The sequence below is a fragment of the Rhinopithecus bieti genome, unplaced genomic scaffold (assembly GCF_001698545.2).
Source record: "Rhinopithecus bieti isolate Rb0 unplaced genomic scaffold, ASM169854v2 scaffold_15336, whole genome shotgun sequence".
In the NCBI taxonomy this organism is placed as follows: Eukaryota; Metazoa; Chordata; class Mammalia; order Primates; family Cercopithecidae; genus Rhinopithecus; species Rhinopithecus bieti.
In genome coordinates, this window is record NW_016808678.1 from 3,088,443 (window position 1) to 3,103,302 (window position 14,860).

The 14,860-nt window shown below is 47.0% G+C and overlaps 1 protein-coding gene across 1 annotated transcript in view; it reads right to left on the minus strand.

The window, feature by feature from the left end:
• Positions 1 to 2,819: 2,819 nt before the first annotated feature.
• LOC108538731 (folate transporter-like protein C2orf83) overlaps positions 2,820 to 14,860 on the minus strand; it is a 26,977-nt gene continuing 14,936 nt past the window's right edge. Inside the window, exons 3-4 of the mRNA XM_017886962.1 lie at positions 5,685 to 5,779; positions 2,820 to 4,390 (exon numbers count right to left, since the gene is read on the minus strand). Of these exons, the coding sequence (XP_017742451.1) occupies positions 4,385 to 4,390; positions 5,685 to 5,779 (101 nt within the window). The 3' untranslated portion in view covers positions 2,820 to 4,384. The remainder of the gene's footprint in view (positions 4,391 to 5,684; positions 5,780 to 14,860) is intronic.

Here is a 14,860-nt window from a genome sequence, read left to right on the forward strand (position 1 = left end):
CCCAGGTTCAAGCGATTCTCCTGACTCAGCCTCCTGAGTAGCTGAGATTGCAGGCGTCCACCACCATGCCTGGCTAATTTTTGTACTTTTAGTAGAGATGGGGTTTCATCATGTTGGCGAGGCTGGTCTCGAACTCCTGTCCTAAAGTGATCCACCCACCTCGGCCTCCCAAAGTGTTAGGATTATGGTCTTGAGCCACCGCACATGGCCTCACAGGCCCTTTTTATAGTGGTATTAATTCCTTCATGAGGGCAGAGTCCTCATGATCTGAATACCTCCCATTAAGCCCCACCTTCCAACACTGTTGCATTGGGATTGTTTCCAACACCTGACTTTCGGGGAACATGTTCAGACCATAGCAATGCCCACCCACGTTGGTGAAGGTGATCTTCTTTACTCAGTACACAGCATTAGTCAAAAGCTAATCTCTTCTAGAAACACCCTCCCAGACATATCCAGAGACCAGCTATCAGGACATTCCTTAACCCAGTCAAGTTGACACACAAAATTTGCCATCATGCGGGGGAACCATAGTTCCTCCAACTCTGGGTCCTGCAGGGACCTGAGAGGACTCTTGGGTTCTCCTTGTCTTGTGCTCATTGGCATGGCCTGGGGTGACTGATAAGAGCACTATATTCTGAGAACAGACACACAGGGCTAGAACCTGTAGAATTCATTGATGGCCTTCACTATTCTGTTTTCATTTTCATTTTCCTTTGACAGGAAAGAGTAGTTTGCATAGGGATAGCCAACTGGAACTAATCATTTCGAGTAAGCATTCCATGGAGGACTGGTCCAGGATCAACCAGGCACCAGGGGACTACCAGAAACATGCCTTCAGCATTATCACCCTTCCTTAACAGGCTGATGATAACAGAAGCCTCATTGAGTTTGGCAAGTGACTTGGCAATGTTCTGCTCAGGATGTGCTTTTATCATCTGCACAACACGAAGGATGCCCTGTCATAACCCGTGATGATGCAGGATCCCCTCTTCTCTGAATCAGAGAGTCCTGGCTAATGGTACAGGGTTAGCAAATAGCCGAGGAGCTCTGCCCAGGGAGACAAAATAACATAACCTGAGACCACTCTTTCCTTTTCTGTATTCGAAGTGCTCTCCTCCATCTAAAGAGATGTTTTGCAAATTAATAAATAGTTACAAATAATGTAGGAATGAAAGATCTTTGCCCTGGGCTGATACAATGGAGAAATGTACAATAGCTAGGGAAATTGTAATCCCACTGTGACTTTTACAATCACCAAAAAAAGAAAAGGGAGTTGTTAGATGTTTACTGTTGTATATTATAGATGGCTTTAAAAAAACAAGTGAAACCTAAATTTAGCAAGTTTTTGAAGTCAGAAGGACCCATTAAGGAAGTGTACAAAAGGCCATGTGAGATTCTGCTTTAGATATTTGCATAAACAACAGGGAAGGAGCACTGAGTCTTAGGTCAACATTCTTCCCCAGAGTTAGTATATAAGCTCCACCCCCAGCAGAAGGAGGCATCAGACCTCCTCACCTCTCCTGAGTCCTCTCTTCTCACTTCTCCTGAGTCCTCTCTACTGACATCATGGGTTGCTGTGGTTGTGGAAGTTGTGGTGGCGGCTGTGGTGGCTGTGGTGGTGGCTGTGGTGGTGGCTGCGGTGGTGGCTGTGGTGGCTGTGGCAGCTGCACCACCTGCAGGTGCTACCGGGTGGGCTGCTGCTCCAGCTGCTGCCCCTGCTGCCGCGGCTGCTGTGGGGCTGCTGTAGCACGCCCGTGATCTGCTGCTGCCGCCGCACCTGCAGCTCGTGTGGCTGCGGTTGTGGGAAGGGCTGTTGCCAGCAGAAGGGCTGCTGCCAGAAGCAACGCTGCTGCTAGGTGGGCTGGCCTGGCCTCTGTCCTGTGGCAGGAAATGCTGGGGACTTTCCTTCACCCCATTCACCTGCCTTACCTGTCCTCTGGGTATCCTAGCACTTATGCTCTTGGACTGTGACTTTGCTCCTGAATTCTGGGTTCCTGTACTTTCTGCTTTGGGTGTTCCCAGTCTTCCTACATGAAAAGTTTCCTCTCTAATACCAAGCAGCCAAAACAAAGACGCGAGGACAACCTACCTCTTCAGGAAGAGTCCACATCACTGAGCTCAACGAGGATTATGATTCCCAACAGACTTTTTGATGTATATGATCATTTCATTTCCATGTGCGTGCTTTTCTCTGCTTCCTTTCTGTCTTGTATTCCTATTTGTCAATAGCTACTTTCTGAATCTCCTAATAAAAACATATCATTAAAAGTTTATCTTTGCCTTTATTTTGGTTTGAACATATCTCACATTCTAGAAAATCTTAATCTATCTTAGAAAGCCTTTCATGGATGGACAGTGAAGTGGAGCAAGTCAGAGACCCTGAGAGTAGCTTCCTGCCTCTGTTGTTTGTGCCCTCCAGTTACCAAACAGAATACTTGAATGTCCAGCATTTCTCTACAGTTTGTATTCAATTTTGAGATGGGAGGTTCCTTTAAAAAGAGATAAGTTGGGCCGGGCGCGGTGGCTCACGTCTATAATCCCAGCACTTTGGGAGGTCGAGGCGGGCAGATCACCTGAGGTTGGGAGTTCGAAACCAGCCTGGCCAACACGGTGCAACCCCATCTCTACTAAAAATACAAAAAAATTATCCAGGCATGGTGATGCCCACCTGTAATCCCAGCTACTCAGGAGGCTGAGGCAGGAGAATCACTTGAACTCGGGAGACAGAGGTTGCAGTGAGCCGAGATCGTGCTACTGCACTCCAGCCTGGGCGACAGAGCGAGACTCTGTCTCAAAAAAAAGACAAGCTTCCTGAATGCATTCAAAATCCCGTTTTATTCACAAAGAACTGATTTGAACAATTTTTCAGAAACACACCTCTTTGCAAAATGCGGGTGACTACATTTGCTTTAGATTTCCATCTACCGAGGCCATTTACTCCTTGCCTGGAGGGCAGAGTTCCATCCTTTCTTAGAAGCCTAATTTTTACCACCCCCCACCACACCATAAATTCAGCCAACGGTGCACATTTAGAACTGTGGTATTATCGAGTTAGCTTTCACATTTCCCTAACCACAAAATTAATGCCATCAGGTTTTACTGACTGTGTAGGCATTGATGAACATTGGATTTGGGCTTTATCTTAGCCCTCCTGGCTTTCTTGTACCCATCTTGGGCCCCACTTCTTATTTTCAAGTCAGTTGCTATTAGCTTTTCTTTCTAAATTAATTTAACCGTGATTGGAGTATTGTTAAGGCTTATGGTTTCTTCCTAATTCATTTCAGATATTACTTAATAACTTAATGTGTGATTTATGTTTTCGTTCATTTCTTCTATTTTTTTTTTTTTGAATTCATAAGCCTAAGGGGACTTGAGATTAGAATAATCTAATCTGTGTCTTTTGTCAGACAAGTGAATCCATTTCTGATAGAAAAACCATTTTTGTGTGTGTAGGATCTGTGGTGTTTTTTATACCCAGAGAGAAAAGTAGATAATAATTAGATAATCCTCAATACTCATCATTCACTTGGAAGGTATAAATTGAAAGGCAAATGATGTTTTATAACTCAGACCATGAGTAGTCTATAAAAGCATTAACAATTTTTAGAAGAGACTTCTTCTTTCTGTTGACCAACACTTATCAAGAGACTCCTAGATGTAGGCCCGGCCTGCTGGCTCACACCTGTGATCCCAGCACTTTGGGAGGCTGAGGCGGGCAGATCACTTGAGGTCAAGAGTTTGAGACTAGCCTGGCCAACATAGTGAAACCTCATCTGTACTAAAAATACAAAAATTAGCCAGGCATGGTGGCACATGCCTTTAATCCCAGCTACTTGGGAGGCTGAGGCACAAGAATCGCTTGAACCCAGGAGGTGGAGGTTGCAGTGAGCTGAGATAGCGCCATTACATTCCAGCCTGGGCAATGGAGCGAGACTCTGTCTCAAAAAAATAAAATAAAATAAAGAAACTCCTAGATATAAAGGCAGGTTTAAGGGGGTGAGACCAGTTCAGAGATGGAGCAAGTCCTGCTGTGGACTGTCTTTGGGATGGGATGCGTTGTGCACAGAGAATGATCATCCTAGGCAAAGTGTGGTATTTGCCATGGTATCCCTATCAGAGGTGGGAAGCTAGTTTCCCTGAAACCATCTAGAATGGCTTCAGAGCACTGAATCTTGTGGCTTCTTGTTCTCTGTGGACTTTTCATTACATGCTCCCTCCCTCACGCTTGGTCTGTTTAGGGCGATGCCAGAGAGAGTTTCAGGCTGAAGCTTGTGCAGTTGCATGGCAGAGGCCGTGGCCCACAGGGCGAAGGTCAGCCCGCATATCTGTACCGTAAGTTTCCTCATCCCTGGGTCCCAAGGCTCTAGTTTCTCAGATGGACTTAATACTAAAAAAAGAAAAAAAAAGATGGGTCAGAATTTAAAGAAGATATTTCTGTAGTTCAATTGTTCCCAACAAACTGTTTTCATTTTTCAATCTATTAGTATTCTCACTTGATTCGCAAATCCCTATAAGCCCTGCCTATAAATTCCCCCACAGTAAGGGATAGTTGACTACATTTGTGCTATTTATTCAGACAACCTAAACCAAGACTCAAATTCACAACTGGATTACAGGGAGGTGCCTCCAGCTACTCCTCTGCTGAGGTGAGATGCAGACAGGTGCCCCCCGTGCACTGCATTGTGAGTTTTGCCCGTCTCTCCCAGGTGGGCCCCAGCGTGGCATGTTTAGCCCCTGCCACAGGTTCCCCTCCCTGTCCCCCCCTGACTGAGCCCCAGGAACGTTCAGATGCACTGATGGGCACCCCTGCACCTCTTGCTCGTATATTCCACCCTGACACCCGTGAGTGAGCCTGTGGGCCTTCTCTCCCTGTCTGCCTGGCTGAGACCACTCCCCCGGTGCCGCCTCCTATGTGACCCCCTCTTGGCATGCAGTGACTCCATCTCCTTAGGACCTGTGATTGGAATACACTGTTTTCCTGAACCTCTCCTTTGTCTCTTCTTTTTATTTATTTATTTATTTATTTATTTATTTATTTATTTTTTAAATTTTTGAGATGGAGTCTCGCTCTGTTGCCCAGGCTGGAGTGCAGTGGCACGATCTTGGCTCACTGGAAGCTCTGCCTCATGGGTTCAAGTGATTCTCCTATCCCAACTTCCCCGGTAGTTGGGACTACTGGCACATGCCACCACGCCCAGCTAATTTTGTGTATTTTCTTTTTAGTTGAGTTGGGGTTTCACCATATTGGTCAGGCTGGTCTTAAACTTCTGACCTCAGGTGATCCGCCCACCTCGGCCTCACAAAGTGCTACAATTACAGGCATGAGCTACCACGCCCAGCCTCCTTTGCCTCTTCTTGTGGCCGTGCCTGACGGACCATCTGACTATCTCAAAACACAAACCTTACACCAGGCCACCTGGGCTCTTTTTTCAGGAATCTATGTCAACATGAGTAATGACACCCAGCAAATTCTGGCAGACAGCCACTGTTTACGCTGACTGGAAACAAATTCACATTTTCAACGAGTGGGACAGGAGGAGCAGGTGCCTAAGAAGTGTTGGGTCTTGGTGTCTGGAAAACCACATGTCCCAGAATCCTGCCCGTTGGGTTGGTCAACATTACTGTGTGGGAAAAGCGACTTGAGGGGTCCTCCCTCATGAGGAAAAGCAGATGCCCCTTGCCTTAGTGTAAGATGGATGAACTGATGCTTCTCTCCTGACCCCACTCTTCCAGCTGAGAACCATCACAAGGGAGGGGGCAGTTCTACAGGTGAAGACTGGGAAGGAAGAAGGAGTGAGAGGGTGGGACCCTAGAGGTAAATCCTAAAGGCTGAGAGTAACTAAGGGGCTTTGGGTAACCTGAGGGTCCTAGAGGCACAGGGCTCTTGGAGCTGGAAAGGGAATAGAGACAGAGCCAGATGAGTGCCCAAAACCATCTTGTCAATTTAGACATTGGGAGGCTCATCTTGCACCCGCCTCCGAATCCTCTCTTCTGAATTTCAGGGTGGAAGGAAAACTGTCTTTCTGTGACAGCATCTTCCCCTCTTTGGAAATCTTATTTGACATGGTTATTTGACCCATGTTCCCTTTGTTTATAACATTCATGTGGTCAGTTCAACCTGTTTAAGCTTCTATCCAGAGCCAAGCTCTGCTTAGAGTAACAAGGAAACACCCTAAGTGGCCCTGGTGGGGTTGGAGCAAGAACCAGCTTCTCCTGGAGACACACCCAAGGAGCCTGGCTTCCCTCGGCCCCTGCCCCACTGCTCGCCTAAGCTGGGATTCCCCACTCTCTACCTCGTTCCCTTCTCACTTTGCTGCTCAACCAGCCACAATAAATCAAGAATCTGGAGTCTGCAAAGAAAAGAATCAGGGAATCTCTATGAAAAATTAGCAGAAGGGGTGTTCGGGGACATTTTTTATTACGCATGAAGACACTCTCAGTAGGGTGTATGATTATTTTGATTCTAATGCTGATATTCTCACATTACAATGAAAGTTAATTTTGTAGTTTGAAGTGGTTGATACCACGGACTTCCATGATACCTGACATGGCTAAGAGCCAAATTTCATCTTTGCCCAAAGGTGACCAGGCTCCTGAATGATCATATGACCATTTGCAGTCTGAACAGGTATTTATGACTCCAGACATCTGTTTCTAAAACTCTATCAAGAGAGAGATTTGGGGAAAGTTTTGGTTTATGATAATGAAGTGTCAGGCTGAGGATGTGCTCCCCAAGTCCCTTCCTTCTTTACAAACCCACAATGGATTAACCATCCATGAATCTGTGTCTGTTGTAAAGAATTCATCTAGTTTTTTATTCTTCGATTTATCTTTTGGGATAAAACTCATTTTTCCCCACGGACAGACAGTTCAGAGACTGGAAAGAACAAAAGAGATAGCTCTTTGAGAATGATTTAGTATAATTTATTAAGATAAGTGTTGCTTTGTGTATACAAATATACCCAGGCAGTGGTAAAAACAGCACGAAAATGAAGGCAACCTTAGAGGCATTTCAAGAAGGTCTAACTATTTTGACTCCATTTCGTTGAGGTCATGACTTGAGTTGTAATCAACATAGAAGGCTGCATGGTTATTATTTTTGTTGGTGATGATTAAATGCAGGCAGAATCACAAACAAACTGTAGGAATGTAAAATACTCACAGGCAGGTGACAGGTTCAGGTCATGCTTGTGTCCTATTAGTCAGTGTCAGACAGAAGGGGAGAACTTACCTACAGCAGTTACCTGCAGCAGCTGCCAGAAGCTGGGGGCCCGCCTAGCAGCAGCATTGCTTCTGGCAAGCAGCCCTTCTGCTGCAACCAGCCTCTTCCCACAGCCGCAGCCACATGACCTGCAGGTGCGTGCGGCCAGGCAGCAGGATCAACGGGTCGTGCTACAGCAGCCCCCACAGCTGCAGCCGGGAGCCAGCAGCGGGCAAGCATGCTGGAGCAGCAGCCAGCTCGGACCAATCGCGGATAGCACACGGCCTGCAGGTGGTGCAGCTGCCACAGCCACACAGCCACCACAGCCACCACCACCGCAGCCACCACCACAGCCACCACAACCACCACAACTTCCACAACCACAGCAACCCATGGTGTCAGTAGAGAGGATGTAGATGAAGTGAGGATGGAGGACTCAGGAGAGGTGAGGAGGTCTGATGCCTCCTTCTGCTGGGGGAGGCCCTTATGTACCAACTCTGGAGACAGGAGAGGGAAGACACATGACAACTTCCTTGTTGTCATTTGACTTGATGTACATGGAGAAATCTCTCCATCTCATATTGACTTTACTTTCAGACGTCTTTGTCTTCACTGCATTTTCGGTATTGTTTATTTTTTTCATGAAACTATATTCCAGTATAAGTTAAAAAGGCCTAAAAGTTCTAGGGAAGCACTCTGGGAGCTGAGGTGTGGTGAGGCTGTCCTTAGCAATGACAGCCTTCTCCTTCTTCCTAAGATGCCCTGGGATTATGTGCCATGTGCATAGGTCCATGAGTTGTTAGCGGGGCTTACAAACCCCACAGAGCACCAGGCAGCCGCTGGACCAAACAATCCGAGAGCTTCTCAGCGACAGGTGCAGTGATATTGAAGGCACAGTCCCTGACTTCAACGGGCTTGCAACAGTAAGTAACCCCGCTAGCTGGGAGGTGCAAATGGCAGCAGATTCAAAGGTCACTGCCAAAGTTAGATGCCATCGTCCCATTTATTGACCAGTGAAGGCACTGATGGTGCTCCTTCCCTCCTCATTTGAAGCACATCATTTTGATTTGTCTTCTGCACATGAGGTCTTAATGCTTATTTCAAAAGCAGAAATCAATCCTCTTAGGAGTCTGCATTTTGGTGATGTAATTCTTGGTCTGGTTCACTGTAACCTCCGCCTCCCAGGTTCAAGCGATTCTCCTGCCTCAGCCTCCTGAGTAGCTGGGATTACAGTCATGTGCCACGATACCTGGCTGATTTTTGTATTTTTAGTAGAGACAGAGTTTCATCATGTTGGCCAGGCTGGTCTCGAACTCCTGAGTTCAAGCAATCCTCCTGTCTCGGCCTCCCAAAATGTTGGGATTACAGACGTGAGCCACTGTGCCCCGCCAGGAATTCATTTTTGTCCTTGATTAGGTGATGTCAACTGATGACTAAGAGAAACAAGTCTGTGCTAAACAGCCTGGCCTGGGCTCCCTAGAGAATAGGCTCTTGGGCTATTTAGAGAGCACAGAGTGGGAACATCGAGGGATGCATGGTCCAGAGGTCAGAGAAGCTTGCTGAGCTGAATGAAGGCCCAGCATGGGAAGGAAAGGAGTTTATGGCTCCAAGGAGAAGCCTGTGTCTGTGGACATGGTTTGTGGATCAGAAACTTCATGAGAGTTTGTGACCAACAAAAAGTCTGTAAAAAAGGCAAGAAAAATATGAGTGCAAGCAGGGTCTTCTCCTTGCGTGCTGAGGTAGAGGCTTCTGGCAATCAGTCAGTGCTCAGCAGACAGCAGTCTGCATCTCTGCTGCAGACGAGATCATCCTCCAGTTCATTTTGTAACAGGCTCACTGCCCAAAGCCTGTTTTCCCAACTTGGTAAAATTGTTCTTCAGAAATTTGAGCAAGAGAAAGTGCTGCCACGTCCCTATGGCTGATTAGAGTTGTTTATTAGTGACTCCAAGCTGTCTCTGTGGTATTTGGAGTAAACAGAGCATTTTCAACTTGTCAGGGAGTTGCTTGAACTGGGATCGCGGGGACAGTGGAGCTAGAGATACGTGAATAGGTTTGAAGTTATTAACAAGGCAGAAGCAACAGAATTTGGTGAAAGACGAGAAATGGAACTAAGAGAAAAGAAAGATTCAAAGATAATTTTTAACATGGTTTCGTACCTTGATGGATACGGAGCAGTGCAGGAAAAAAGCAGTTTTTTTTTTCTGGTAGATAGTTGGTGATCAGGCAGGGAGAATTATGACTTGAGTCTGGAGCATGTGACACTGGAGATGTCTCTGAAACCCCAAGGGGAGAAGACGGAATGGAGAGTGGCTATTGATGGATTTTGTAGTCTGCAGGAGAGTCTGAGCTGGAGGCTCTCCCTGGAGAAACTAACCAGGGAATACACATGTGAAAATCTACACCTTGGGTGTGAATGTGAACGCTCCGGGAGGGAGGACAGAGCGAGAAGAGAAGGGAGTGTTGCTTCAAGCCTTATCATAGACAATTGTGAGGAAAACAAAAAAGAAAAAAGTCATTTACTACAAAGATCCCTTCAGAAATATAGCTGGGAAGTGAGCACTTTTGCAAAAACAACATGTTTTATTTGGATGCTCTTATTTACTCTTTTGCATCTCGGGAGTTTCCAAGAAACCAGGGTGATTTCCTGGAGAGGAACCATTGCAGAGAGATGGAAAAGCAGCCGGCAGCAACCTTGGGTTCCGGCTTAACCCGAAGTCTCAACAATTCAGCTGGTTTCTGAGAAAATGAAGATCCTCTCCTACATGTTAGCATCTCTTGGCTTGCTTTTAATCTGGTTTTAACAGAGACAAGTGAAAATTAGCAAACGTTTTGGGTCAAATATAGCCCATAAGGATGTAAACAAGGAATAGTCCTAGATAACCTTATCATGGAAACTGCAGTAGCAACAACAAGGAAGTGACCACTGGTCATGTGTCCTGGGTCACTCCCTCTTCCTTTTCCCAAGATGGTACATAAGGGCCTCCCCCAGTAGAAGGAGGAGGCATCAGACCTTCTCACCTCTCCTGAGTCCTCTCCGCTCACTTCACCTGAGTGCTCTCTACTGACACCATGGGTTGCTGTGGTTGTGGAAGTTGTGGTGGCTGCGGTGGTGGCTGCGGTGGTGGCTGTGGCGGCTGTGGTGGTGGCTGCGGTGGTGGCTGCGGTGGTTGCGGTGGTGGCTGTGGTGGCTGTGGCAGCTGCACCACCTGCAGGTGCTACCGGGTGGGCTGCTGCTCCAGCTGCTGCCCCTGCTGCCGCGGCTGCTGTGGGGGCTGCTGTAGCACGCCCGTGATCTGCTGCTGCCGCCGCACCTGCAGCTCATGTGGCTGCGGCTGTGGGAAGGGCTGTTGCCAGCAGAAGGGCTACTGCCAGAAGCAATGCTGCTGCTAGGTGGGAACCCAGCCTCTGTCCTGTAGGTAAGACTCCCATCCTTCCCATCCTGTCTGGTCTCTCCCTCCTCTATGGTCCTGAACTCTGTTGCTGTTTTTGTTTGGTGTTTCATGTCTTTCCATCTGAAAAGCTACCAAACCAATAGGAACCATCTCATGGAAAAATATGAGAGCAGCACAGCACCTGTGTAACTGTCCAAGTAACTGACCTTAGGAAAATGAAATCACAACGCCTCGTATTTGGTCTGACGGACATACTCATGGCTATGCAGCTCCATCTTAGTTCCACTCTTCCCATCGGCATGCGATGCTTCTTTGTTTTTTGCTTTTGTGTTCTTAGTTATCATGTAACCTTGTCCAAATTTCCTAATAAAATAAACTAAGTGCCCATAAAAAGTTCTCTTTTTTGCCTTTCTTCCATTTAATCACACTGAATTCTGATTTGTCTGTTCAGAAGCTGGAGAGATATTTTATCTTTTTTATCTTTGAACAAAGCCTTTGAAACACTTGTGCCCTGGCTCACGCCTGTAATCCCATCACTTTGGGAGGCCAAGGCAGGAGAGTCCAGGAGTTCAAGAGCAACTTGGGCAACATGGTGAGACCCCGTCTCTACAAAAAATACAAAAATTAGCCGGGTGTGGTGGTGCGTGCCTGTAGTCTCAGCTACTCGGGAGGCTGGGGCAGGAAGATCACTTGAGCCTAGGAGGTTGAGGCTGCAGTGAGCCGAGATCACGCCACTGCACTCCAGTCTGGGTGACCCAGCAAGACCCTGACACACACACACACACACACACACACACAAAACAATAACCAACAACAACAAAAAAAGGCAAAAAAAAAAAATGAGAAACACTTGCTATGGCAGCAATGCAGCAAAGGATCGTGTAAGAAGCTGCGGCCAGGCCTCTGGGGACCAGCCCTGCTCAGAGACACATCACATTGCCCTGAAGTGTGTCTTCCTCCTTGGAGATCTGGGGTCCTGTTTTTGTTTGAGATAGAGTCTCACTCTGTTCCTCAGGCTGGAGTGCAGTGGCACTGTCTCAGCTCACTGCAACCTCTGCTTCCTGGGTTCACGCCATTCTCCTGCCTCAGCCTCCCAAGTAGCTGCGATTACAAGCGTGAGCTACCATACCCACCTGATTTTTGTATTTTTAGTAGAGACAGGGTTTCGCCATGTTGGCCGGGCTGGTCTCAAACTACTGACCTCAAGTTATCCACCCGCCTCAGCCTCCCAAAATGCTGGGATTACAGGCGTGAGCCACAGGAGCCTGCCTGGGGCCTCTGTTTTATTGATGTAAGATGACACAGTCCTTCAGCGACAGACCCACACACCAAACTCAGGCGTTCCAATCAAGAACAAATATGGAATTTAACGGTGGGGTAAGCTCAACTGAGTTTCGATGGGTTTCTTTCATTCATATATTTCATATTGTTTCTTCTTCCTCACTTTCTCCTGTGTGTGACGCTTCTTCTTTTCCTTTTTTTTTCCATACACTGCAACATTTCGTGGAAGACATTTGAAACATTTTATTTATTTATTTATTTATTTTTGAGACAGAGTCTTGCTCTGTCACTCAGGTTGGAGTGCAATGACGCGATCTCGGTTCACTGCAACCTCTACCTCCCAGGGTCAAGCGATTCTTTTGCCTCAGCCTCCTGAGTAGCTGGGATTACAGGCGCCCGCCCCCATACCTGGCTAATATTTATTGAAACATTTTAGAACCAAATACATTCGACTGTGAAAAAACTCTCCCAGTGACACCATCTTCTCTACTATCTTTAGTAAAAGTAAGAAATGAAATCAAGGGCCTAATAAAAGAAAACCTGTGGGAAGGGGATTTTCAAGCTTCTTTGAAGGAGGAAGCCTTTTCTTCAACTGCTTTAATTTAATGAAGAGCATGTTGCTCTTACCTTTCCCTTCTTTTTTTCTTGTTGATTATTTTCTCCAGCTTCCACACTTTTTCTGACTGTTGAGATTCTATGGTCTTGTTTGCTGTAGACTTTAGGCTGAGGAGATTTGGGATCAAGATGGTTTCATGTTTTCACACATTGATGTGGCCTCTCTGTTCAAAACAGGAAAAGAAAGCTTGTTTTGTGTTATATACACAGGATAGATATGTGTATATAACATACAAAAATAAAATAACAACATAGCTGAACTCAAAAACAAGACATCTATCTCTGTGGACCACAGACTGAAAATGTAAAATGCGGGGCTGAAACTGTGGGCTTGCTGGGTTCTGGGTCACAGATATGACGTGCGTAGGATACAAGAGAGGCCAGATACCCCATGAGAGTGGGGATCAGAGCCAGTCTTGCTTTTGAAGATACGTGTCAGAGTGGGGCCCCCTTCATCTTGGAATAAACCTGCTGTCCTTTGCTGCCCAGGGCTGTGGCTTCTGAACTGCTAACCGCTTATACCAGGTGTCCCCAAACATCAGACCACGGACCAGGACTCACCTGCCTTGGCCTCCCAAAGTGTTGGAATTACAAACATGAGCCAACATGCCCAGCCCAGACACAGTCTTTAGACTACAGATTGACCTAAATCCTCTGCAGGCTTGAGAATAACCTATTATTATCCCCATTAGCACTACGGGATGGGGCCTGGGGATGGGACAGGAAAAGACAACCACAAAACTGCTAGACAGGTAGAGGCAGCTGGTGCTGGATCAGGGTGTGTGTGTGAGTGGGATAAGGAGAGAAAGTGAGAGCAATGGAAACAAAAACGCCTTGCACTGAAAATTATGACACTGACGGACTTCATCGGCCCCACATGGCTTCCTGAGCCCGGCTTCTTGATCATGATGAATCTCAGGCTTCTGATGCCCCTCGCTGCCTACCTGTAAGGAATCAACCTGCTTCATGTCATTCGTTGTGTGTGTGGGTGTGAGCCTCCCTGGACTCAGACAAATTGGTAATCAGTGCACAGTGAATCTGCTCCCCAAAACTGACACAGCAGGCAGGGTCCAGTCTGACAGAATCATGGCTTATTGGTGAAGCAAGGGGCAAAACCTCCCAGTACCTGGTTGAAGGTGGAGATGTCAGCCTGGGGGCACAAGAGCTGGACAGTACTGCTGGACATCTTATGGGTCAGGAGGGGTTATATGTGGGACTCCTGGATGTGAGTGAACTGGCCATGGACTAAGGCTGCCGGGAAGGAATGTGGAAACGAGATCGTGGCGCACGGACCCCTGATTGTTGGGCACTGATGTGATCATTCATTCCTGGGGCTGGAGAGCTCAGGAAGAGAATGCTCTGATGGACCCTGAGGCACCTGAGAAGGATGAGGAAAGAGGTACTCAGGTCCTGAGGCATCTGAGCAGGAACCAACCATGCAGTGCAGGCTGCCACAGAAGGGGAGACTCTCTAGCTAAAGGACAGGTATGGAAATGGTTCAGAGATGCCTTATGCGGCCTGGTTGATGTGTTTGTTTGATAAAAAGACGTTGCAGACCCAATGTCTCGGGCCGAATGGTGTGGCTGGATTGAGGCCGAGGTCTCTGGGTCTCCACTGGAGGTCAGTGGCGCTATACTCCTGTCCATACAGAAAGGGAAAGAAGTGGAATTCAGACGTTTCTGGGGTTCTTGGCTACTGGAATCCATATGGCAAATTTCCAGGTCCCCTTAGGGGAAAAATTAACCTGGTGACATTGGGAGGTTTGAGGACAAACGTGGTGACCTGTGGTGCTTATCTGTTTCCAGGTGGCGTCCTCGGGCCATTTTGGGTGCTGAAGACCATGGTTCCTACCACTTAGTGTATTATAAGCACTAACATAGGCTGCTTGTGGCACAGACCGTCACTGTGACCTGAGGGGGTACGGCCTCCTACAGCTAAGAATCTGAGCTGTGATAGTGGAACATATCCACTGCTGCTGGCTACCTAAGTTCCCAAACCTGATGGGTTATTCAACAAAAGCAGAACTACAAACTAAGCAAAAAAAAGTACATTACTTGTTTAAATCTGCATTAGTCAGGGTTCAACCTGAGAGACAGAACAAATAGGAGATATAAATTAAGAAATTAATTTTAAAAAGTTGGCTTCCATGGTGTTGGAGGCTGATAAGGCAGTCCAAACTCCACAGGACAGGCCATCAGAAGGGGTGGGCTAGGACTCACAGGCATAGGCTGAAGCTCCTGAACACAGACTGAATCTCCGTCTCCAGAGGAACCTCAGCACTGCTGGTAAGGCCTTTCCCCTGATTGAATCGGGTCTACCGGGATTATTGAATCAGTTCCTCTAGGATTGTATTTTTTTTTTTTTTTTT